At 37.6% G+C, this 25,944-nt stretch overlaps 1 protein-coding gene across 1 annotated transcript in view; it reads left to right on the top strand.

Moving 5' to 3' along the window:
* LOC138160368 (metabotropic glutamate receptor 8-like) overlaps positions 1–25,944 on the top strand; it is a 759,152-nt gene that overhangs the window by 175,628 nt on the left and 557,580 nt on the right. The window contains exon 2 of the mRNA XM_069086985.1: positions 17,391–17,607. Within this exon, the coding sequence (XP_068943086.1) occupies positions 17,391–17,607 (217 nt within the window). The remainder of the gene's footprint in view (positions 1–17,390; positions 17,608–25,944) is intronic.

The raw sequence follows: 25,944 nt of genomic DNA, 5'->3' as shown, positions 1-25,944 counted from the left end.
AATTAAAAACCCTTCTATCATTTTGTTTATAATTTTTATTTCCAGCATTTAGCATATATGTCTGGAACTTAGTAAACACTTCATAAATGTTCTTTAATTCATTCTTTAAGAAGATGCTATGAAAAAGATGTATAACCAGAATAAGAGGTGAGCCATTTATTTAAAATAAGGGATAACCAATGGACAATTTTGTAAAAACAAAGGATATGAAGTCACATTAGGTAGGTCTTTCTGCTTGCTTCCCCCACCATTGAGATTATGGAAAGACATGGAGAAGAGGTAAGCAGGATGAGAAGACATGAAAAATTTATAATCTATACCAGTGGAGGGATTATCCATATTGATGAGATCAGAAATCCATTGAAGTATTGAATCATCCTCTGGTTGTGCTTGTTTGTAAAGGTAACCCAAGGATAGATTTCTAGAAGAGACATTTGAGATTACCAATCTCCTGGTCATGTTTTAAGAATTGAAAGTATGGTTTTATGGATCCTGGAATTCCTGAGGTCACACCTTTTTGTGCTTGGTCTTCAGGGGACTGGATAACATTTAATCTAATGTTCAGTCTATAAATTTAAAGAAAAAGAGTAAAAAGGGGAAAACATCAAATATTAAGGTTGTCCTATGTTAGATCTACTACATTATTTTAAACAAAGATCCTCTTCCTTTTGGGAAAGGTTGGTATAAAGGATCTGAGAATTCATTTTTGTCTACAGCAAATCTGGGTTGTCTTTTTGGGTACAAAGATGATCATATTAATAGAATATGCACTTTGTACATTTCATGGGAATGGTTTACTTACACTGACTGATTCATTCATAGTTTCTTATCTAGTTTCTTTCACGCCCATAGGCAGACTTTGTCAGATGGTTGGCCAGGGTCTGCTGCAGTGGAACTTTCTCTGTGTGAAGCTAAATGGGGATCATTCTAAGAACTTTAATCTCATTAGTCCTATGAGTTAACCAGTCTGGGGAGCATAGTAGGAAGGGGATTTACTACCTTTTTCTCTTACATTAAAATCCTGCCCAGCAGTCTTTGGCCCTCAGAATCAGCTCATTCCTGCCATCTGGGAAAGGTGATAAACAATGAGGTGATGACTGGGGTACTGGGGAATATGGATAATCATGCAAAATTCAAGAAATTGTCAACAGGGAAATACGTTTGCACAGACAAATGGCCCTATCGACATTTTTCCCAATTTGCAGGATTCAGATTGTTTATTAGTGAGTGGCAAAATGCCAGTCCAAATGGAATCTTTGCCAGCTCTGAATTTACTGACTTCCATTTCTTGGTTATAATTACTAACTTTTTATTTTTTAATGTGCTGTTGCTGACATGCTTGGGGGAAAAATTGAACCACAGTAGTGATTGCACAGCAAGGAAATCAGGAGAAGAGGAACATTAAATGCTAGGTGATAGTTTGAAGTCAGCAGTGATGGGAGTGAGTGGGTGGGAGAGTTAAATTTTTAAGTGATTTAGCAAATGATGCTAAGAAAGTGTCTCGGCATCATCTCAGCTTCCATATTATAGCAAATCGTAATTGATCACTTTTGCAGTCTTGTAAAAACTCTACTTTACTTAAGACGCATTTCTCTGTTCTAAGAAGCTACATTCCAAAGTGGTTTCCTTTCTTGTGTTTAAAGGAACATCATTAAAGTTTTCTTAAGTGAGCAAAAATGTAGAGATAATAGTGAGGGCACTAATTTGGACAATCTCACATTGCTAGCTTTCCATCAAGAACATAAACATTAGCACTTGCAAATCAAATTAATAGGCATTTCTTTTGGTTGGGCCCTCATCTTCAAATTAGTTCCCTGGGATGCACAATTGCTTGAGTGTCAACGGCTGCCTTTCTGGGCTTTGCAGTCCTGTTGCTTATTTTTTTCATCAACCTGAAGAAGTTTGGGGATAATATCACTGTTTGACTGGCTGCTAACCAATGTGATTTTGAGGACAATGGATACCTTATACTTGCTAAGGCTGATCATTATATAATTATTTTCTATAATGCCCCTGGCACAAGATCAACTCAAAACTTTTATATAGTATTTGAAAATAGAATTTATAATAGGGATAGGGAATCTCTGGCCCTTGGCTTTACTTTCATCTGTCTGGAGGCAAGTTTCCTAAGATTCAGTGTCTGTCAGTCCTTTGGGCCCTACCCCTCACAGTTAAGATTTAAAAAAAAAAAGATCTTTTATATTTGAAAGAGAGTTTCCAAGGCAAAAGGCCGACTCTCTTACTTTTGTTTTGCCCTCCTTCCTTAGTTCCTAGTTTCCTCTTTGATTCAGCTTTTCTTTTACTCAGTCTCTTTTTCTTAGGCCCTCTTTTTCTAAGGCCTTCAGACCATTTTCTTAAAGTCCACCACTTTTTGTCTCTTTCTTTTCCCTCTCCTGATCTTTCTCTCTCTCCGTCCCTCCCATAACTTGACATATTATAGAACTGATACATATTTTAAATTATTTCTTGCATTGATTGGCTTTTTGGGGGGCAGAAGGAGGGAGGAAGGGAAGCCAAGTCTGCAATTTTATGAGTGTCTAGGGAATACCTAGTGTATATAAACAGTGCATATCCTTCTATAGAAGTAGATTGACAACTCACCTATAACTTATCTTCTTAGCAGATTGCCTAGGGGGACTTAGTGGCTAAGTGAGCTACCCAGGATCATGTAATAACATTTGTAAGAGACAGAACTTGAACTCACATCTTCCTGTCTCCAAGGCTGGCCTTCTATCCACTTTGACGGACTTTTTCTCATTCATTGAGTAGTGTTATATATATTTCCTATTTTTAATTTTTAGAATGGGTAAGCTCAAAATGTAGTTCTCCCCTCAAAAAATCCTATCATTCCATATTAGCAGTGTTTCACTTATGTTGGCCCTCAGTTTTGTGTGTGTGTGTGTTTTCACATCTGAGATAGCCCTGGGTTTGTGGATATGTGTACATGGATACTTAACACAGAAATACGTTTTCAAACTCCATTAAAAAAATCCAGAATTTTGTTGCACTCACTGATGGAGATTCTAACTCTTATGCTTTAACAGCCTTTTTGAATTACCATGACTGTTCCAAATCATTAATTGGTGAATAACCGTTCCTGGGAAGAGCCTCTTAGCATAGCAGATAGATCTATGGACCTAGTCACCAAGATCTGAGTGTTCAGATAGTTACTGTGTGCTTTTGGGCAAGCCCTTTAACCTGCTAGCCTCAGTTTCTTTAACTGTAAAATGAGAATAATAAGAGCCCCTACCTCACAAGGTTGTTGTGCAACTTAAGTAAGATAATACTCATAAAAAGTGCTTAGTGATTGAATGCCTGGCATATTGCAGGTACTATATAAATGTTTATTCCCTCTCTCTAACTCTCAGGCAATAGGCATGTAAATCTGTCACCAGATTCATATTTGAAACTTTTGAAGATGGACAGGATGTTTTAAACTTTGCCTTTTTCTGACAGAGACTTTGGGAACACAGACTAATGGCTACGCTATGGTAAGGCATTAGAATAGAACTAATGGAGAGAATAAATGTGTTTGGTTTTTTTCCCAAAATTTTATTTTAGACTCAAACACCAGAACACAAATAGAGAATAGAGAAAAGAAACAAAACATATCATAAATTTAAATATTGGAACTTAAATACAAAGTTAGAAAGAAATAGAAGGATGCCATGTGCATAGGAGAACAAAAGAGAGGATTCAAAATATGTAACAATAAATTTTCATTTCAAGAAAGCCTATATGATAAATAATACTCCTTGTGTTGAGAATTGTCCATCTTTTCTTTGCTTCCTTGTGAGTTTTCTTTTGTTATCTGCTATACACTTTTTTCCTTTGTTTTTTTTTCCCTCCCCACAACCCTCCCTCCATAAGGCCACAATAAAGTTTAGATGTGTTTCTCTATAGCTATAAATATGTATATGTATTTATGAAGAATAAAGTCTTGCCTTTGGTTAACATTGGCTTGAATTGCTGAGTCTCCCTTAACCTTAAAAAACTTTATTACTTTACCTTGTATTCGTTTCAAGAAATCACTCTGGTTGTGAGTTAGCATGCTGATGAAATTGGATTGGTTTGAATTATCTCCCACACTCTTACACCATCAACTAGTGGAGCTAAGATGCTATGGAGTAGATCTGGGGCAGTTGATTTTAACCTCCAGGTGGAGTCATCTGGGACCCAGTTGTGGGGCTTTTGGGCAAGGAGTATTTAAAGACAGTGCTAGGACTCTCAGGGAGCTCCTGAAACTCCATGGAATTTTTTTGTAGATTGCTTTCACTTGGGGGTTTGAATGCATTTTTTAAAAATTCAGTACATTGTATGTCTTATTCCACTGGCTTTGAGTGATCCATTATATTATAGGTGGATCCATGACCAGGACAGTTTTATACTATCTTCTCTCAAACTAGAAATGCAGACTCCATTTCTTCACCTTTTATTTTCTAGCTCCTTTCAGTTTTGCTTCAGACCCAATTACTTGGCTAGAACTTCCTCTCTGAGATCACCAGTGAACTCAGCTACTAAATCTGATGGTCTTGACTCAGACTTCATTTTACTTGACACTGACAAGCCCCCTTTTCTGAATAGCCACTTTTTCCTGGGCTCTTTCTTCTGAATGAACAAATGAAAAAGCATTTATTAAGCACATGTCAAGCACTGTGCTAGTCTTCATACTTGTCTGAATGTTCATTCCCTGAATGCTCAATTCTCAGTCTGAATTGTCATCCATCACCCTGCTACTAAGTCAGGTGATCTTCCAGCCTTTTGTCCTCCAGGCAGCTAGGTGGTACAGGAGATAGATTGATGAACCTGGAAGTCAGGAAGGTCAGGAAGACCTGAGTTCAAATCCAGCCTCAAACACTAGTTGTATGACCTTGGCAAGTCACTTAACCTCTGTCGGTCTCAGTTTCTCTGAGTATAAAAGTGGAATAATAGTAGATCCTACCTCTCTTATTGTGAAGATCGAGTGAAATAATATCAGTAAAAAGTGCTTAACAGAGTGTCTGGCAATTATTAGATGCTTAATAAATTCTTGGGTTCTTTCTTACTTCCCATAGCATTTTCTTGTCTAATTCTACTTATTTTCTCAATGCCATAATTCATTCTAGTGAGTTCAGTTATGCTCTGTATGCCAATAACTCACAGATCTCTATATCCAACCCTAATCTTTCTCCTGAACTCTGGCCCCATAGCACAAACTGCCTGCTATACATCTCCAACCTTTTGTCCAATCTACTTCAAACTCAAACTTTTGTCCAATCTACTTCAAACTCAAACTTCAAACCTTTTAAATGTTGGCATTTTAAATGTTTTAAATTTAAATGTTTTAATGTTTAAATGTTGGCATTTCCTTCCTTTGATTGTGAGGGAGTTAACAAAAACAAAGTGGGAAGTGGTAGAAGAGCTCTTATGCTGGTGATCTGGTCTGACTACTTATTGCTGAATTAAATGTGATTATTCATAGTTGAGATACAGACCTTTGTGAACTAGGAAGTTCCTTTTTCACAATCTTAGAAGACCATGCTATATTTTCCAGTTGTGTGAATCATTGCATTTCCTTTGAATTTTCCCTTTGTGGAACTTTGTGGACTCTAGGAAGACATGTCATATTGAGACATTCCAAAAAGATGTGGTTTTCTTTAAAGGGAATCTGGTAGTTTGTGTCAACCCATGAAAGTAATTTGGGAAGCTGGTTTGACCTGGTCAGATTATGAGGTGAAATTACTGCTGATGAAAGTCAAATCCAGGGTAGATCAGGTTGACTCTTCTTGTCTGAAAGTAACTTTGAGGCTTCTCTCATTGTGTTACTCCTTTCATATGTATGATAACTAGCAGAGGGAAAAGAAATCACACATCCTGCCTAAATAAACATTATAGAATCAGTATTTTAAAATCCTATACATATTATTGAATTGTTATAATTTTTTTCCTTTTGGGGGTGTTTTCCTCTATAACTCAACATAGCTAAACAAGTATAAAAAGCTTATTAATCATACAGACTATAATAGAGATTAATTATAAATAACTCCATTCATGGTTATCCCTTACCTTTTAAAGAATTTGATTAGTCACAAGCCATATGTTCTTATCAAGTTAGTTTCAAATGTTATGCTGCTTAAAATGATTGTCAAAAGAATTCAAAATATTTTGGGACTGATTACATACTCCAAAATTTCCATTTCAAAACCAAAAAATTTTAAAGTAGGTGCTTGCCTAAAATCACTGCCAATCTTAATAGTAGCATAATGGGAAATTTAAAATACAGGATGTCTTAAAAAGTCATGCTGCAATTTTAAGCACTTTGTGTACATTGGAAAATGTGCAAATATGCAACACCATAATATTTCTAATAATATTTTATAGAGCATAATAAATGCAAAGTTTTCAACTTGAAGATTAGATTGACAGACTGCACTGCTCTATTAAGATTCCTGAATCCTCAAAACAAAAGCTATCAATCACCCTTCTCCAAAAATCCAAATTCATACATTTCCTGGGAAGGGGTATTGCTTTCTTCTTAATATTTGATTGTACTTACATATTTTATCAATGTATTTCTTTAAATTTGTTACATAATTGAGGTCTACAGCACCTTTTGAGGAATGGCAAAATGTGTTCTTTTGATGCCCTCAGAATACATAAATGGATTATTCAAAAGTATCAAATTGACTAACAGACTCCCTTTATGTGATATAGCTATGGCAAGAATCTGTATATTTTGTGCCTATACTATTCTCTCCAACCTAATTACAAGTAATATTCAATGATTGAAATTATTGCTGTTCATCTATCATACTTGTACTTTTTGGTGCATTTTGTAGAAAATGTATTCTCTCTATCAATTGTTCTTTTAAAAGATATAAACATAAGATTACTGCCCCCAAATTGATTGATAATACTTTGAAATTTGTACCTTGACATCAGAAATGGAGTTGGCCTGATTCATTCATACTCTTTCAGTTCTCTTTGTGATTTGCATTGTATTTATGTGTTTGAAAGATAATCCAGCTATTGAGGAATATTCTCTTTAGTCATATAATAGAGAAAAGTTAACTGATTCATATGGGAAATGCAACTTTTTACCTTAAGTACAGTGGTGCCAAGATTTTTATATAGAAGAATTAACTAACTATAGACCCCTCTATGTATAATAGTGTTTATTCTGAAATTGGAAAAGGAGAAGGCCTGACATATGGAAGAAGATGGAAAAAAAGGCATTTCATTAAATTCAATAACCATTAATTAAGTACCTGCTATGTTTAAGGTATATAAACTGAGTATTAGATGAAATTAGAGATTGTAAGATATGAAATGAGGAGTGCATGAATTCCAGTCAGGGACAACCTATGCAAAATCAGAGATAGAAAGTAAATAACAAGTTGAGAAAACAGAAACTAGGTTGATTTGGTGGAAGAGTCTTGTGAAGAGTAATTTTATTCAATCAGTCTGGAAAGGTAGGCTAAGCCTCTCTTATTTCAACTGACTTTTGTCAATGATCAATTACCAAATGTCAATTACCAAAATGATCACCTTTTCTTCTACTATGTTACACTATGCATCAACATCTTTACTGAATTCTCATAGTCTTATCTGAATCTCAAGCAAACTTTTAACTGGATGTTTTAATAAAAAGAGAAAAAGGCAACTAGTGAAGTTTATATTTTGGCTTGCTGTACAAAATTGGTAACTGTTCTTTTTATGGTATGAGAAGTTTTATTGGCTAGTCAACCGATTTTTAAATTTCTCTTTCTGTCTTTTTTATCTCTTTCTTTTTCCCTCTCTCTGTGTCCCTTTCCTCTCTTCTTTTTCCCCCTCTCTTCTCCCTTCACATGCCCCTTTGCTTTTCCCATTTTCTCCAAGTTAGAGCCAAGTGCTTATGATTATGGTTGGGTACAGAAAAGAGAAAGACAAATGCTCAGGGTATTATTATGAAGAGCAGTGGTTTTGTGGGTGTTTAGTTCTTTCCTGAACCATTGTGATCCCTCTTTTGTATTCACCTTGAGCTTTGATTATACTCTTAAATTTCACTGAAAGCAACCAGTAGCTTTAACACTGGGAGAGCAGTTGTGTGTTCATGTGGGCAGTCAAGTCCAAAAAGAAGAAGTTAATGGCTGTAATCATTACACATTCTATGGACCAGTTCTGTAGTAACAACAAATCCATCTGAGAGGCCGACAGGAACAAGCTGTTGTTGTGATGGCAGTCGTTGCTATGGCTAGGATCCCTGAGGAAGTGCTCCACAAAGCACTACCCCCTGAGGAAACAGTACAGCTTCATGCTGTTTGTCCGCATGAGAAAACCAATGATACCATTGAACAGCACAAAGAATCCACCTAGCCATCCTCTTCCTCCATTAAGTCAAGCGATCAATGGGCAAGATCAGCTGCCAAGAGAAAAAAGAGCAAAAGCACTCCCAGCAGGGGCCCTGAGTGAACATGTGTTTGCTAACTCAGTCTTAAACAAACTCTTGCCTGTTAACTCCTACCCAGCTGTGTGGGAGGCTACACAATATGATGTGTGGATTGGTCTAAGCAGCTGTGTTTTATATGCTGGAAATAAAAAGACAGTGTCATGGTTGACCCATTCACTCTGGCCATCTTGCTGAGATTGACTATTTAAGCTATAGTAACTAGAGGGTTGTAAAAATGGGTCAAAATGAATGGATTGGTGGGCTGTGGTCTGATTTGTCCATCATAGGTTGGCATAACATTGGTAAGAGTGGAATAAAAACCAACAACCAGGCTATGGACATATTGTGAGATATCCCTGGTGTTATGAAAATGTGTTATAAAAAATTTATTACTGAGAGAGTTTATGTAAGGGAGAGTGATAGAGAATGGACTTAAGGTTTCATTAGGATACAGGACTCCTGGGTGAAGAAACTTCCTGTACCAATACAGGTTGGCACTGTTCCTACAACATAGAGTCTTAGACAATTGCACAGAATACTGAGAGGCTAAATAATTGTCCAGGATTGAAGAGATAGTATGCTTCAGAGGCAGTATTTGAAAATAGGCCCCAAGACTGTCTTTCTAGTTGTTACACTGTGCTGTCTCTTTAGCAATTATGCTTGCTATCCCTTATTTCTAATGAACTGAATAATATTTTAATGACTTCCATGACAAAATTGGAAATTTATTCTCATACAAAGTGTTTTTGGACCTAAGAAATATTGTAAATTATGGCATAAAATTCAGAAAAGTGCAAAATTGCATTTATTTAAATATCATAATTTGCTGTAAATGATAATTTCTTTTGGGTATTGAGGTCCTTCAGATAGTTTTGTTTTCATATCAAGCTCCAAGACATTATAGAGCCTCCTGGGAGAAATCTGTTGTAACCCAGAGAATTTGTCCTGTCCATCCAAACACCAAATGTATGAAGGATATCTATTGCTCAGATTTCAGCATGGGTTTGAATGGACATCTGATAGAACTTGTTCAACAGTATGTATGTTTGGCATGGAGAGTAAAGACAGACAGTTAATTAACTTGTTTTTTATTTGAAAGAGGAGAATGGCTAGATTGCTTTTGGAAAAAAAACTACAAAGCTCAATTATTGACTTCAATCTTCCCATGAAAGAAAAGACCAATGTTGTTATATGGCAATGAGACATGGAATGCAAGTACCTCTGAAGAAATAAAGATGAGCAGCACAGAGAGAGTAATGAAAGATGCATAGTAGGTATTAGCAGGATGCGATATAAAACCAAGAAGGAACTCCGAAGAAGAACAAGGAGAAAGGTTGCCATCAAGGAACTGTATGAGAGGAAAAAAGGTTGGCTGGTAATGTTGTTAGGTCTTCATTCTCAAAGAGAACAATGACATCGGGAGGGTGATATCTTGACTTGGAAGTAAATTGGATTTAAGTGAGGCAGTGCTCTGCAAAGTCATCATGCTCACTCTCTCCTCCAGAGTCATCTAAGTCCAGTGGCAAAATATAGGTCAAGATGTCTTAGCCCTTAGCCTTGCTCCCTCTTGTCCTCACTGTGTTGGGAGATAGTGAAGGAGCCCTTCAGCATACCATTTATTGCATCATCCAAGCCACTGATAAAATTGTAAAATATTAATGCCAATGATAAATTCTTGAGAAACCACCCTAGAGATTTTCCTTCAAACAAATAATAATCCATTAATGTGTACATCTAGTAATTCCATAAAATGTGACTTCACCTAATTGTATAATCATGTAGTCTACACCTTTCCTCTTTTCCCTTGAGGATAACATGAGTGAGTTTACCAAATGTTTTACCCAAATCTCCATATGTCAGAACTACAGAATTCTCTTGATCTATTGGCATATTTATCATGCCATATAAGTAAATGAGATTAGTCTGGCATTTGCTATTATTCATGATGAATCTTTAGCTTTTAATAATTATTGTTTCCCTTTCTGAATAGAAAACAAATCCATTTAATACATTCTAGAATTTTGATGGAGTTCTGGGTCAAGTATGCAGGCCTATAGTTTGAAGACACTATCATCTTTTTTTTTTTTGAAGAGCAGAACATTTGCCCTTTTATCCCGTTCACCTCAGTCCTTCAAATATCACTGCAATAAGTCAGAAGTCACATTCTATAGTTCTTAGGGTACTTCATATTGTCATTCATCGAGACCTGGGGAATCTTGTTGAGGACAAATAAGAACTCTTTTGTCATTTCCTCTGGTGCCTCAGGTTTCAATTCTCTGCTTACATCTTTAAATTTTATCCTCAGTTCCAAGATTTTTTTTTCCAGTCAGAGAAAACAGAAGCAAAATAAAAGTTGTAGAGTTTTGTCTTCTCTCTTATTTGTCACAACTTTTGTATCTATTGGTTATGATGCATTGCTTATTCTATCTTCCTCTTGCCCCCAACATCGCAAAACAAACCAAAAAGAGTAGCCAAGTTTGTTGTCTTTATAATTAATCATGAGCCTCAGCACATTCTTGGCTTCAGTATATTTGACACCATTCAGGACCATGTCACTCTTTGGTATTCATCTCCTGTTGTTTGTACTTGCTTCCTTCATCTATGCACACCATTAGACAGAAGTCTACATTGTTTAATCAGTCCCCTGTGCATCCACATCTGTCTTCTTAGACAGCTCCTTCTTTCCTGTTGTCACCCCTCCCCTGATGTTTATGTCTAGAATTTCATTTTTGAAAGCTTGCTATTCCTCTTACATCTTCTTGCTTTCCCTGGTCTACCTATCCTTTTCTGAACACTTTAAAGCTGCTCACCTCAAGTTGAATGGGCTATTATACAATGTCCAGCTTTCTTTTTCCTCTCTATCATGAATTTCAAAAGAACAATCACTTGCCCCTAAGATAAAAATACCAGTAACACTGTGGTATAAAATATGCTAATTACAAAAGAGTTTCATCTATTTATTAGAGCAAATAGGATTTGTTTTTGCCAATACTGGAGTCATAGACAAGCATTTTTATTAAAAATCCTTTTTAAAAAAAATTGGTAACTCATCTATACAGCATCATGACAAATATTTTCAGTGCAAATGAATGTTTTTTGCACAAATCCTTCCACACACTGAAAATGATTAATTGAAAGGTTCCTCCTTTTTGGGATCTGAATAAATTATGGAGCCAATTATCTGAAAAATAGCTGGGAGAGGAGCTTCCAGAGAAGGGAACCCCATTACTAACCCCTTGTTAGGAATGTCAGTTCTTGGCCTCTATTAACTAGAAACAAAATTTCTATAAAATCATTGCAAAATGGGAGATAAAATAAAATAATCAAATGTATTTCAAAATGCTGTGATTTCATGGTAAAGGGAGGAGAAAGGGAAATACTAGTAGTAGTAGTAGTAATAATAACAATTCTTTTAAATAATGCTTTAAAATTTCCAAATTATTTCCATGCTTTTTCCTTTTGTTCCTCATGTCAGTACTCTCCGGTAGCTAGATATGGCAAGTATTATCATCCTGATATTACATGTAAAGTAAGTGAGGGACAGACAAGGTAAATAACTGAGTCCAGGTTACATAACAAGCAAATGGTCAGCTATGTACTAACTCCTAAGTATCATGATGACTTCTTTCAATATTCAAAGAACATTCGTTGTATCCAAGATACAATGCTAGACACAGTAGAGAAGGGAGAGATACAAAAGTAATAATAATAGATTTGCATAATACTATAAAGTAACCAAAGTGCTTTAAAGATACATTATTTGTTTAGTATAAATATTTAGAGCTGGAAGGGACATTAGAGACCATCTGCTTCAACCCCCTCATTTTACAGATGTGGAAACTGAAGTCCAAAAATATTGGATGATTTGATAAAGGTTACAGGAATAATAAAATGGTGAAAACCCAGATCCTCTGTCTCCATATTCATTATTCTTCCTATTCCTTACAACTCTGTGAATTAGGTATGACCAGGTATGGTTATTTCTGTGTTATAGATAAAGAAACTAAGGGTCAAAAAAATGTGTATTTTTGAAGGTCACCCAGCCAGTACATTTCAGGTGGGATTTGTACCACTGTCTTTCTAGGACTCCAAGTCCATTATTCTACTATACCATATTCTTCTGCCTAGATGAGAGAAGGGTTTGATGATAGTGGTGAATACTAGAATGGAAGAGAAAGAAAAGGGCCATAGTCTTTTATTTTTTCCTGCCACCTTTATCCCTAACAGCAGGACGTGCGCGTGTGTGCGTGCGTGTGTGTGTGTGTGTGTGTGTGTGTGTGTGTGTGTGCACCTGTCTGTATTGAGGAAATGGGATCAGGCTAGAAGCATATATTAAAATGATCATTGGACAATTGCTTAGTGACTTATAGTTTTAAAATCATGAGGTTTTGAACATATCTTAGTTAAAAGCACTATTTAAGAAATACTGTTAGTGTACTTTAATTATAAAAGGGTACAATCTACCAGTAATTGAATACAAAAGTTCAAACCACATTCTTTAGTTTGCATTTCTTGGAGTTAATCTAAAAGAAGGAAGTTATTTTAGACTTTTGGGGAAAAGCCCACTGCCTAATTATTCCGACATCCTTCCTCTACCTGCATTTTTATTTTATGTCCTCCTTACACCTGTTTAATTAATCTTAAACTGATGATGCCAGCTGCTAATTAAACAGCCTCGAATGTGACTGACTGAAGGTAGTAATTTGGGATAATTAGCTTTGGTTTCAAACACTCAATTTTCACACTTTGTGCTCATTTTTAGAAAGGGGTGGCTCATTATTATGGGCAGAGTGGGGGCTGTCCACACTATCTTGCTATTAGACTCTGTGAAGATGAAGAAACTATTGGGTACCCAGAGAGAACTACAGAATATTTGTGCTGTAGAAATAGTGATAGGAGAGTTCTCTATCAACCTGAGGTTTTAAATAAATATTCTGTTCTTCAGAAATGAGGCTATTATGGAATCTTTACAAATAGAGCAAATATGTGCATTTAGAGGTTCCTCCCCCCCCCCCCCGCCAAATCAGGCATAGTTTATTTTTTATGATCAATAGCAAGCTAGAAAGCTTGGGTTAGGTGTCATGGATGAGAACATGTAGCATAATTCAGTCAGGGAAGACAGCAGGAGAACTTGCCTTACAGTCTCAGAGGGTCTGGATTAGATACAAAATCTGCCAAGCAAGTAGGTAACAGGATTGGATTGTTCAGCAATGTTGTAGGCAGGAAAAAGAGAATCATCATAGCTTAAGTAGTACAAAAGGCCTTGAAATTGGTCACCTACCTGTTAGAAAGTGGGACAAAAGAGATTAAACCTCTCATTTTTTGAAGATTTAGGGATGGGTCCCCTTAGTGACAGACCTTATACTGACTTATGGTGACATCCAGTGACTTTACCCAAATCTTCATCTCTGTAACCTAGGCCATAACTAGGAAATGGCCACTAGTCCCCAGAAACACCAAACAACTCTCTGGTTTAGGGTTCCCTAATTTATTTATTGATTTATTGATTTCCTCTAAATTTCACCAGATGCTTTATTCAAAGGATGGCCAAAGAAAAGTTTCAGTGGCAACTAATGTCTTGAGGGCAAATTCGTTGCCAGGGTTTCCCTTCATATGCTAATGAGAAAGATCCACTAGGCACAAAAGTAATCTGAGCAACACATCTGAAAAAGGTCCTCACCCTTTATTCATAATATAAAGTCATTTGAGTGACACTTGCCAGTATATCTCATTTTCTCTATAACTTGCCCCTTATGTCCCCCCAATTTTTAAGTCTGAAAGGAGCACACCTTTACACAAAAACAAAGAAAAATAGTTTCTTTCCTTCTAGGAACTTACATTGTGTGTGGTGGGGAGTGAGGGTTGGGTGGGTGGGTGAGGGATGAGGGTGGAGAGGGGTGAGAGACAACATGTACTTATTCATATAAGTATATATAAAGGAGTTGCAATGAAAAAGATACAGTCTGCACACTTTCTAAGGTTGGGGTGGGATTAATAACCCTAGAAGCCATGAGTTTTAGAATCATGGAATGTTAGGACTAAAAGATCCTTAAAAGATTGTGATCTGGGGGTGGCTAGGTGTGCAGTGAATAGAGCACTGGCTCTGGAGTCAGGAGGACCTGAGTTAAGATCCAGCCTCAGATACTTAACACACAAAAAAAACTAGCCATGTGACCTTGGGCAAGTCACTTAACCCCAATTGTCTTACCTTCCCCCCTCCAAAAAGAAAAAGATTATGATCTGATTTAAGTGCCTTATTGTACACACAGTTGAGACCCACAGAGGTGATCATAGGATCATAATTTAGACCTGGACAGGACCTTAGAAGACATTTAGTTCAATCTCTAATTTTGCAGATAAGGAAACCGAGCCTAAGAGGTTACCTTCCTTGCTTAGGATCTCACAGCTGGGAAGGTAGGAAGTATCACATGAGGGATTTATTCTGGTCTTCCTGCCTGAAAGCCCAGCATTCTGCCCACTGTATCAGCTATGTGAAGAAAAGAGGTCACAAAGTTGGTTGGCATGAGTTCTGGGATGAGAGCCCAGATCTTCTGCTGTTCAGTCCAGGGTTATGTTGCTTACTGTGTTGTCCCCAGTTATTCTGTCCCATCCCCTCTCCCCTTCCCAGTTTTCATAAGCACAGCATCATGAAAGCTTATTTTTCAGTACACGCAGTTTACATGATTTAGCTCATGTGGTCTCTGGCTATATAGTTAATTTCAGTTCAATCAATCAATCAACAAACATTTATTAAGTAACTCCTATGTTCTAGGCAATGTACTTGTTGCTGGCAGAGAGCAGTACAAAGAGAAAAGTAAAACACATTCTCTTCCCTCACAGTGCTTACATTGTAGTGGAGGAAATAACATATACACAAAGAAGTGTGAACAGGATATTAAAAAAAAAATTCATACAAGGTAGTTTGGGGAAGGAGGGCACTAGCACCTGGAGGGATCAGGAAAGGCTTCATGTTTAGAGGGAATCCTTGAGCTGAGATTTGAAGAAAACCAGGGATTCTAACAGTTGGAAGTGAGGAGACAGAATATTCCAGTCATCTAGGACAACCAGCGAAAAGGTTCAGAGATGAAAGGTGGACAGTTGTAGGTATTATGAACAGCAAGAAGGTCAATATGGGGGCAGTTAGATGGCATGGGAGTAAAGCCCTGCCCTGGAGTCAGGAGGACCCCAGTTCGGTTCTGACCTCAAACACTTAACACCCACACAAAAAATCTAGCTGTGTGACCTTGGGCAAATTACTTAACCCCAAGTGCCCTCCAGAAAGCAAAAAAAAAAAAAGGTCAATATGTCCAGAAAATTTTGTTTGAGAAAACCATCTGGTAAGATTGGTTTTGATAATCTCTCTGGGTATCTTATGAAAGTAGTCCTTCCCTGCTCCCACACCCCAAACAACAAAGATCTGTGTTCAGTTTTTAAAGTTGTTAATGTTAACATTTGTTGCATTACATTAGAAAATAAGTGGTGAGTTTTATCTGAATCTTCAGGTCATGTAAACTAGTCATTGGGCATTTATTAAGTGCTTACTGTGGGTCAGGCACTGTATGTACTAAGTACTGAAGACACAAAGAAAGGCAAAAACATGGTCTTTGCCCCCAAGGAGCTCTTCAGTGGGTGAGACAACATGCCAACAATTGCATATGGAAGTCTTATGTGTGCGTGTATACACATACATATATGTGTGTTTGTGTGCATGTATGTATGTGTGTATATATTATGTGTTTATTCTCTCTCTCTTTTCTTCTCCTCCCTCTTCCTTTCTCTAGAAAGTAAATGGAAGTTAATTTCAAAAGAAGGGCATTAGTAGCAAGGGGAATAAGGGAAGAAGGGGGACCAGGAGATTTGAATGGAGTCTTTAAGGATGGCAGGAGGCAGAGATGAGGAGGGAGAAAATTCCATACATTGGGGTTGAAAAAGCATTGAATCAGAAGATGGAATATCACATTTGAGGAACAACAAGAAGGTCAGAGTCTCTGGATTATAGTATATGGAAGGAAAGGTAGGAAGGGGCTATGTTATAAAGGACTTTGATTCTGAAAATAATGGGTAGCTGATGGAATTGATTGGGTAGGGAGTGACATGGTCAGACCAGTGATTTAGGAAGATCACTTTCGCAGCTCAGTGAAGAATGCATTGGAGTAGGGAGAGACTTGAGGCAGGGAGACCAACTAGCTGCCTATTACAATAGCCCAGGCTAACCAGGGTGTTAGGTGTGAGTAGACAGAAAGGGACATATATGAGAGATGTTGTAAAGGTAGAAGGGACAAGATTTTGGCGACAGATTAGATGTGTGGGGTGAGGCTGAGTGAAAAGTGAGGGGGTGAGGCTGATACCAAGGTTGCAAGCCTGGGTGGTTGGAAGGAATGTGGCACCATTAACAGTAGTAAGGACATTCAGAAGGGGGGAGGGTTTGGGGGGAAAGGTAATAAGTTCTCTTTTTGGCATACTGAGTTTGAGTTATCTACAGGTTAAAGAGTTATGTATATGCTAGCTGTTGTTGTCAAGCAATAATTAGAGCTCTTGCAGATGTACGACCTGTCTAGACTATGCTAGATAGTTGTGATGCAAAGAAAAAAAAAATTTCTATTCCTCCAGAGAGGTTGTGACTTTCCCAAGGTAATATAGATATCACAAGAGGTGAGATCTGAACCTAGGTCCTTTGTCTCTAGAGCTAGTGTTCTTTCATCCTTTTTAGATTTTTTCTTTGCATTGTTTTTTGTGGTTCTCTCCTCTGTACCTCTTCTATGTAATTTTTTTTTGCACTTTTTAACATACACCCCCTTATTAAATTATAATCTTCCCCGGGGGCAGAGACTCTGCAATATTTTGTATCCTCTGTGCCTAGGATGGTGGTTGGCTCTATGGATAATAGCAAATATAATTGTACTGACTTGAAATGAATGCTGAATAAATGTGCACTAATTTGACAGTTGACTTGGGTTAAAATGGCCTGTCATTTCCTTTGCAGATACCTCAAATCAGCTATGCATCGACAGCTCCAGAGCTCAGTGATAACACCCGGTATGACTTTTTCTCCCGAGTGGTTCCACCTGACTCCTATCAAGCTCAAGCCATGGTCGATATTGTGACAGCTCTTGGATGGAATTATGTGTCAACACTGGCTTCTGAGGGGAACTATGGTGAAAGCGGTGTGGAAGCATTTACTCAGATCTCCAGGGAAATTGGTAAGTGGGCATTGATCAGATTTTTGTATTTCCTCTCGACAGGTTGCTCAAGACTGAGTTTCACCAAGTGCTGTCTGGGCCATGTGGAATAATTAGAGCTCTTGCAGATGTACGACCTAGACTGTCTGGACTTGAGGGAGGCTGAGAACATTATGAATGATTCTGTTGTATGTCCATAGGTCTGTCAAGGTGACACTTTGGTGCTAATTTGGGAAAGAGCTCCTGGCTCAGGCAAACATTTTAAGAAATGTTGTTTGATGTCTTGTTTGATGAGAGAGTTGTCCTATGCTGGAGCCACTGTAAATTTGAATAAATGACATACTACTTGATTGTTGTAGGAGATTTACATTTGCAAGTCATTAAATTAAAAAAAAATTAGTCCCTAATGGTCCCCAAGGCCATGTTTCACTGATATCATTGTCAAATGGTTCTATCATCTAGACGTTCTTGCCATATGTTTGTATACTTGCTCTAGGATGGAATGCAATGCATGATCAACAGAAAGGAGCATTGGGCTGAAGGTTAGGTCATAGATTCTCATCCCAGAAGGCTAGTTACTTTTACTCTCTTGTGTGATTATATATATATATATATATATATATATATATATATATATATATAGTTAATATATATTATGTAATATAATATATATATATATATATTATATGGGTATAATCTATAACTGATTACCCAAAGACAATCTCATAACTGCATGGCCTTGGGCATAAGAAAGAAAAAGATGGGGCAAAATGGAAGGTTCAGTGTAAATCAATGCCCCATTAGAGGCAACTAGTGGCATAGTAGATAGAGTGCTGGGACTGGAATCAGAAAGACCTGAGTTCAAATCTAACCTCAGACACTTAGAGCTGTGTGTCCTTTGACAAGTCACTTAAGCTCTGTTTGTCTCAGTTTCCTCAATGGTAAAATGGGGATAATTGTAGCACCTAACTTGCAGGATTGTTGTGAGGATCAAATGAGATAATATTGGCAAAGTGCATAGGACCTGGCACCTAGTAGGTATGCAGAATATAATTGCTTTTTCTCTCCCTCCATTTGTTAAAAAAATACCCCCAGAGCTCTTTAAGTTTCCTACATTACTGAGAGCGAAAGAATCCCTTCATTTTGTATATGAAAAAGAGAAGTTATTATGTAATACATTTTATTAACATATTTTCAATAATTTTTAAATATTTGTTTCCTATCTGAACAGCAAAATTTCACAGGAAAAAAATAAAAACAGGTTACTTTTCATTAGTGAGAGATTTCAGATTACTAGTAAGAAAAGTCCTTTAGATTGTTTGAAGAAAGAAAAGACGTGGATTTTTCCTTCTCCTGAATATTTCCTTCACTTTTTCTACACAGCTTACCCATGCTTTCCTTGTAGATTTTAATTTCAGAAGAAACCACTATCTCCCTGTGATTGCTTGATTTCAAATACAGGGACACAGTTTAAATAATGGGCTTAATCCTATTCATAGAGAGTGAGTAAGTTGTCACTTAGAAGAAATAGGATCTCTTTTGGGGAGCCATCAGAGCTTGCTCTTTTAGTGAAATAAGTGTTATGGTATAATCAGGTATCAACAGCATTAATAAGATGCAATATGGATAGAGAGATGACCTCAGAGTCAGGAAAAGCTGGGTTCAAGTTCTGCTTTTAACACATACTGGTTATGTGACAATGAACAAGTCAATCTATATTCCAAACACTTTTCTACTACAGGCCAGAGCAGGTGTCATTTGAATTGGAAGATGAAGTTCCTCTGCAGGAACTCTCTCTACTGATGAAATCATAGTCTGGCAATATAATCTATATATGTATAGCCATGTACATTTATATGTATGCTATATATTATACATTATACACACATATCTGACAGGCTATATTTTATGCCAGATTCTTTATTTGTGGTGTTATATAGGTGGTTCAAAATGCAGGGAACTAGACTTTAACTAGAGACTCAACTGATTTAACCATTTACATTGGGTTGAGAAGTGATCAGCTTGCAGTGAGTGTAGCTCCAGTTTTGCTTGTTGCCCTCTGAAAATATTAATTCTGTATTACACTCTTGTTAGAGTAAACTTACTTTGATGGATCTATGATCTCATCAATGTGGGCACTACATCTAAAAGGGCAGATTACAACCTTTCCTTGCTTCTTTATCCTTAGAACTCTTGTCCATATTCTACCCTAAATCTCCAATGAGAGTCTACCTGATGTTCTAGGAACATTTCTCTAGATCATTTAATATTTCATTGATATACCTGGAGTACACAAACTGTCTTTTGCTTATCCATTATCACTCCATGATTGGTATACAATACATCCTTTTGCAACCTAACATCTCTATGGTAGTTAGGTGTTGTAGTGAATAGAATATGGAACCTGTATTCCAAAGACTTGCCTTCAAATCTAGTCCCAGACACTTATTAGCTGTGTAACATTGGGCAAAGAACTAACTTATCTTCTATCTGTCTTACTTTCCTCACCTGTAAAATGGGGACAATAATAATAACACCTAATTCCAAAGGTTGTTGTAAAAATAAAATATAATAATATCTGTGCAGTGCTTTGCAAACCTTATAGTATTCTATAAACTCTAGCCATTAATATTCTCTGATGATGTATACTTTTAGTCAGTTCCTCTTCACCATTCTTTGCTGGTAGTATGTTACAGCATATGAATATCTAACATGGACCTCTACATTACCCTGTGGCCTCATAATGTTTTATTGTTCTTCAGTGTAAACAGTTCTCCCAGATGCTGAAATAAAGATTCAAATCTGTCTTAGAAAAAAATTCACTCCCATAACAACTCTGGTTTCTGCAAGCAGAATTGGTGAATTACTTATCATCTAATGTCAGTTCTTACCAATGTGACATACCCAGGAAAAGAAAACTCGTGGCATCCCCTTCTAAAGGGCAATTCTGAGATGAGAGGTTTCTCCTTTTGATGCCTTCACATGCTGCAATGTTGTGGTATATACTCAGACCCTTCTCTGGATCTGTGATCTCCTTGATGGGAGTACTGCCCTCAAGACTCAGATTGGTCAGTCCGTCAGTCAACAAACATTTATTAAAGGCCTACTATGTGCTGATTGTTGTGCTAAGCACTAAGGAAACAAAGAAAAATAAAAGACACTGTCCTCTTAAGGAGCTCACAGTCCAATGGGGAGACCACATGCAAACAATTGTGTGCAGACAAGCTATGGACAGGATACGTAGGAAATGATCAACAGAGGGGAGGTGTGAGACTTAAAGGGGATCATCGGGATAGGCTTCTCTCAGAAGCTTGCACATGCAGAAAACCAGGAGACAGAGATGAGGAGGGACAGCATTTGAGGCATGGGGGATAGGCAGGGAAAATGCTCAGAGTCAGGAGGTGGAGTGTCTGGTGTGAGGAACAGTGAGGTTGCTAGCTAGTGTCACAGAGTCCCACCATTTATGGGAACATGGAATAAAGTATAAAGAGGCTGGAAAGATGGGAGGTGGGGTGAGCAGATTACAAAGGTCTTAGAACACCAAACAGGTGATTTCATATTTGGTCTTGGAGGTTATAGGGAGCCAATGGGATTTATTGATGTGGGGGGTGGGAGGAGACACAGCCAGACCCAAGCTTTAGGAAGATCACTTTGACAGCCGAGCAGAGGATGGGTTGGAGTGGAGAGAGACCAACCATTAGGCTATTACAATAGCCTGGGTGTGAGGTGATGAGTGGCATTGTCATAGGAGAGAAGAGGCAGTATTCAAGAGATGTTATGAAAAATGACAGCCCCTTGCAGCTGATTAGAGATACCAGTGAAGAGAGAGAATGGAGAGAGTCAAGGATGACACCTAGGTTGGGAGCTTTGATGACAGAAGATGGTGGTACTTTTGACAGTAATGGAGAGGTTTGGAAGGGAGGAGAATTTTTGGGAAAAGGGTTTAGTTTTAGACATGTTGTATTTAAGACATTCACCAGACATCTAGTTTGAGAGTTGTTGGAGATGGGAGACTAGAGGTCAGCAGAGAAGTTAGGTTTGGAGAGAGTCAATTTGAGAATCATTAGCTCAGGGATGATAATTGAATCCATAGGAACTGATGAAATCATCAAGTGAAAGATATTGAGGGAGAAGAGAAGAAGGTCCAGGACAAAGTCCCTTTTGACAGATCACAACCCATCTGTGCATTTTCATCTGTGCAATTCTTGTCCATGTCTACCTAATGTATTGAGGACTTTCCTCTTTTACCCTTTTCATTGCATGGCAGTGGAGATTTCAAGTTAACCACTGTTTAACTCACTCTCACTGTATGACTAATCTATCTCTTTTTGGATCATCTATTTTTTTGATAATACATTTTTTCTCTTCTTCTCTTGCGTAATTCTCTGTTGGTAATATGCTTCCATCTACTTACACCCATCATGCAACTGTCTGTTGTCTTTTAGTAATCTACAACTTTAATTCACTGGAGATTGTGCTAATCTTTGTTCCTTAACTAAGTAGTATCACTGAAAGAATATTAATATTCAAGATATGGGCTGTGGGTCAGGGAGAAACTTGAGGTCATTAAAAGCATCTTAGGGGTGGCTAGGTGGCACAGTAAGTAAGAGCGCCGGCCCCGGAGTCGGGGGACCTGGGATCGGTTCCGGCTTCAGATACTTAGCACCCACACAAAATAAGTGGCAGTATAACCTTGAGCAAGTTACTTAACCCCAATTGCTTAAAAAAAAGCATCTTATAATTTCTCAAATTCTATCCATCCTTATCCCTTCAATTCTGGACTAATATAGCAATAACAACAATTATAATAAACAATAACTAGCATTTATATAACACTTTAAGTTTTGCAAAGCTCTTTACACAACTTTTTGAGGAAGGTGTTATCCTGTTTTTACAAATGAGGAAATTTAAGCTAAGAGGGGTTGAGAGAGACAAAGCTATTAAGTTTCTGAGGCAGGATTTGAATTCATACTTTCTTGCCTCCAAGTCCATTACTATACCTGCTGCATTACCTAGCTGCCACAATTCAGCATCTGTTTATAGTGTCTGTCTATAGTTTATGTATTTCTGGACTATGTCTATGAGCTGCTCATCCAACTGTGTTTTATAGTCTATGTTGTAGGCATTCTTCATCTAGAATATATGTGTATACATATGTATAAAAAGATGATTATGTTTCATAAGACACTTTACATATATTCTCATTTGATCTTTTAAAAAATCCTGTGTGGCAGGTAGTGCAATGATTATTGTCCCCTTTTTAATAATCAAGGAGCTAAAACTGAAAAAGGAAGAGAGACTTATGTAAGGTCATACAGATTATAGGTAGAAGAGTTAGGTATCGAGTTCATTCTTATGAATCTAAATCCAGTGACTTTTCCACTATTCCATCATAAATATTTGCAAAACAGAGGTGTAACGTTTTTTTTATAAAGAATATAATTTTCAAGTTGTGGAATCTGTTGAGAGACAGTGGCCAGGATGTTTGGTTAGGTTGTGGTTTTTTAAAGTATCATGGGAATTACTTGGCTTTTATTTTGGGTAGCATTTCCTCACTCAGGTAATATCTGTCACATTAAGGTATTCAGGTTGTGGCTTTAATTATTACTACTATGTTTGTCATAAGAGTAAGAGAAAATCATTTTCCTGTCCCATTTGAAGGTTTGATTAAATCATCACTTTTCTTCCATGTTGATCCTTTCAATATTCTGTGGCATGATTGGCTGTCCATTGTATTCCAATTCTCCCTCACTGATCTGGGGTAAAGGGGACGATGCATTGTCAGTTGAAATGGAGAATGTTGAAAAGACCAAATTCTTAGCACACTACATTATGCCAATGAAATACATTAGATCTCATAAGCATCCCTCATTTTAATAGCAAAGATTGTATCTAAAACAAAAATAGCTGAAAATTAACCTTTATATGACAATGATAATAACAGATATGGCAAAGGGTAGCAACTTAACCCATTTTGAAATTATCTACTGACTAATAAAAGTGCTATAGTTCTATAATAATTGATTCTCTTACTACAACAATTGATGTCTCTATGTCATGTAAAATCTTTCGCATATTGATTTTGAGAATGGGCTATACAGATTCAGTATTATAGGAGACCTTGACCATTTTTTTTTTTTGCCTAAACTCTATGAACTATCTGATCCTTTGTCTTGAATTTCTTTGTTTATCAATGCTGATTGCCTAGAAATTTGGGTGTAAATTGAGACTTCCTGCAATCTGTCCCTAATGCATTCAGACAGATCATAATGAAATAATATTGAAAAGAAAATCCATTTACTGAGAAATTGCTTGCTCAGTTTGATTAGAAATTTTGCTTCATAGAAAAATCTATGGTTTGTTGGATGAAAATATTTATTTTAGGCAGAGTTAAGATGGCGGAGTAGAAGCAGGACCTCCCTGCTGCTCCGGCTTCCAGCTTCCCCAATCCATGTAAAAAGGGGACTCTAAACAGACTTTGGAGCTGCAGAACCCACAAAATGACACAGAGAAGCTAACCTCCCACTGAGGACAGCCCAGCAGGCCAGCAGGAATCAGCCAGCACAGAGCTCTGGGAGCCAAGCCCAGTGCTGAGCCCAGTGCTGAGCCCAGTCCCAGCCCTGAGGCTTTAGCCCCAGGGTGGGTCTGACCAGCTGCCTTCTGGAGGGACCCTAGATCAGTAGCAGCTGTGGCCATTTCCAGATTTATCAACACATAGATGCAAAGGACAAAGTGAGAGGTCAATGCAGTCTGGACTTTGGGACCCAGTAAGTGGGAGTGCATGGCTTTTGCCCCTGGGGCAAGAAGCTGCTGAGACAACAGCACAGCCAGCCACTGCCATGTGGCAGCTTCAGCTCCTGGCCTGCAGAGTGTAGGGGAACCAAGCATCAGTCTGAGGGGTAATTGCTCTTGCTTTAACCTTCTTGGATCTGGATTGCAGTCTAGGGTGGAGGTCTTGGGGCATGTGTCCAGCTTGCCAGAGTGTGTGGAGGCCTCAGAAAGGGCACCCATCTAATACTTCTGGCAGCTGAGAAAACCCCAGCATTTGGGACGAAAGTTCCCCTGTCTGGTGGCAGAGTCCTACTGTAGCAAAAAGCCCAAAAGTCAAATCATTGAGTGGCAAAATGAGCAGGCAAAGGAAACAAAGCAGACAGAAGATTCCAACATTACACTCCTATTTTGGGGACAAAAAGGAGCAAAGCATGGAACAGGAGGAAGACAGTGAAGTCAGAACTCCTGCACCAAAAGCTTCAAAGGAAAATATGAGCTGGACCCAGGCCATAGAGGACCTTAAGAAGCAGATAAGAGAAGTGGAGGAAAAATTGGGAAGAGAAATGAGAACAATGCAAGAAAATTATGAAATGAGAGTCAACAGCCTGACTGAGGAAAATAATACCTTAAAAAAATAGACTAACTCAAATGGCAAAAGAGGCTCAAAAATGCAATGAGGAGAAGAATGCCTTAAAAAGCCAAATTTGCCAGATGGAAAAAGAATCTCAAAGGCTCACTGAGGAGAATCATTGCTTCAGAATTAGATTGGAGCAAATGGAAGCTAATGACTTTATGAGAAATCAAGATGCTGATAAACAGATCCAAACAAATGAAAGAATAGAAGGCAATGTGAAATATCTCATGGGAAAAACCACTGACCTGGAAAATAGATCCAGGAGAGATAATTTAAAAATTATTGGACTACCTGAAAGCCATGACCAAAGTAAGAACCTAGAAATTATCCTCCAGGAAGTTCTCAAAGAAAACTGCCCTGATGTTTTAGAACCAAAGGGCAAAATAGAGGTTGAAAGAATCCATTGATCACCTCCTGAAAAAGATCCCCAAAAGAAAACTCCTAGGAATATTATAGTTAGGTTCTGGAATTCTCAGATTAAGGAGAGAATATTACAGGAAGAAACAATTTGAATATTGTGGAAACACAATCAGGATAATCCAGGATTTGGAAGCTTCTACACTGAGGGATCGAAGGGCTTGGAATATGATATTCCAGAGGTCAAAGGAGCTGGGATTAAAACCAACAGTCACCTACACAGCAAAACTGAGTATCGTGTTTCAGGGGAAAATATGGTCATTCAGTGGAATAGAGGAATTTCAAGCATTCTTGCTGAAAAAACCAGAGTTGAATAGAAAATTTGACATTCAGATACAAGAAACAAGAGAAGCATGAGAAGGTAAACAGGGAAAAGAAATCATAAGGAACTTAAAAAATTTGAATTATTAACATTCCTACATAGAAAAACAATTATTGTAACTTATGAAACCTTTCTCAGTAGTTGAAGGGAATAGAAATATATATATATATGTGTGTGTGTGTGTGTGTGTGTGTGTGTGTGTGTGTGTGTGTGT

This window comes from Petaurus breviceps, unplaced genomic scaffold (genome assembly GCF_028583685.1).
Source record: "Petaurus breviceps papuanus isolate PSGF00001 unplaced genomic scaffold, PetGlider_PUasm1.0 181, whole genome shotgun sequence".
Lineage (NCBI taxonomy): Eukaryota > Metazoa > Chordata > Mammalia > Diprotodontia > Petauridae > Petaurus > Petaurus breviceps.
Note: the sequence above shows the minus strand (reverse complement) of the source record. Positions and strands in the feature narration are given on the sequence as shown.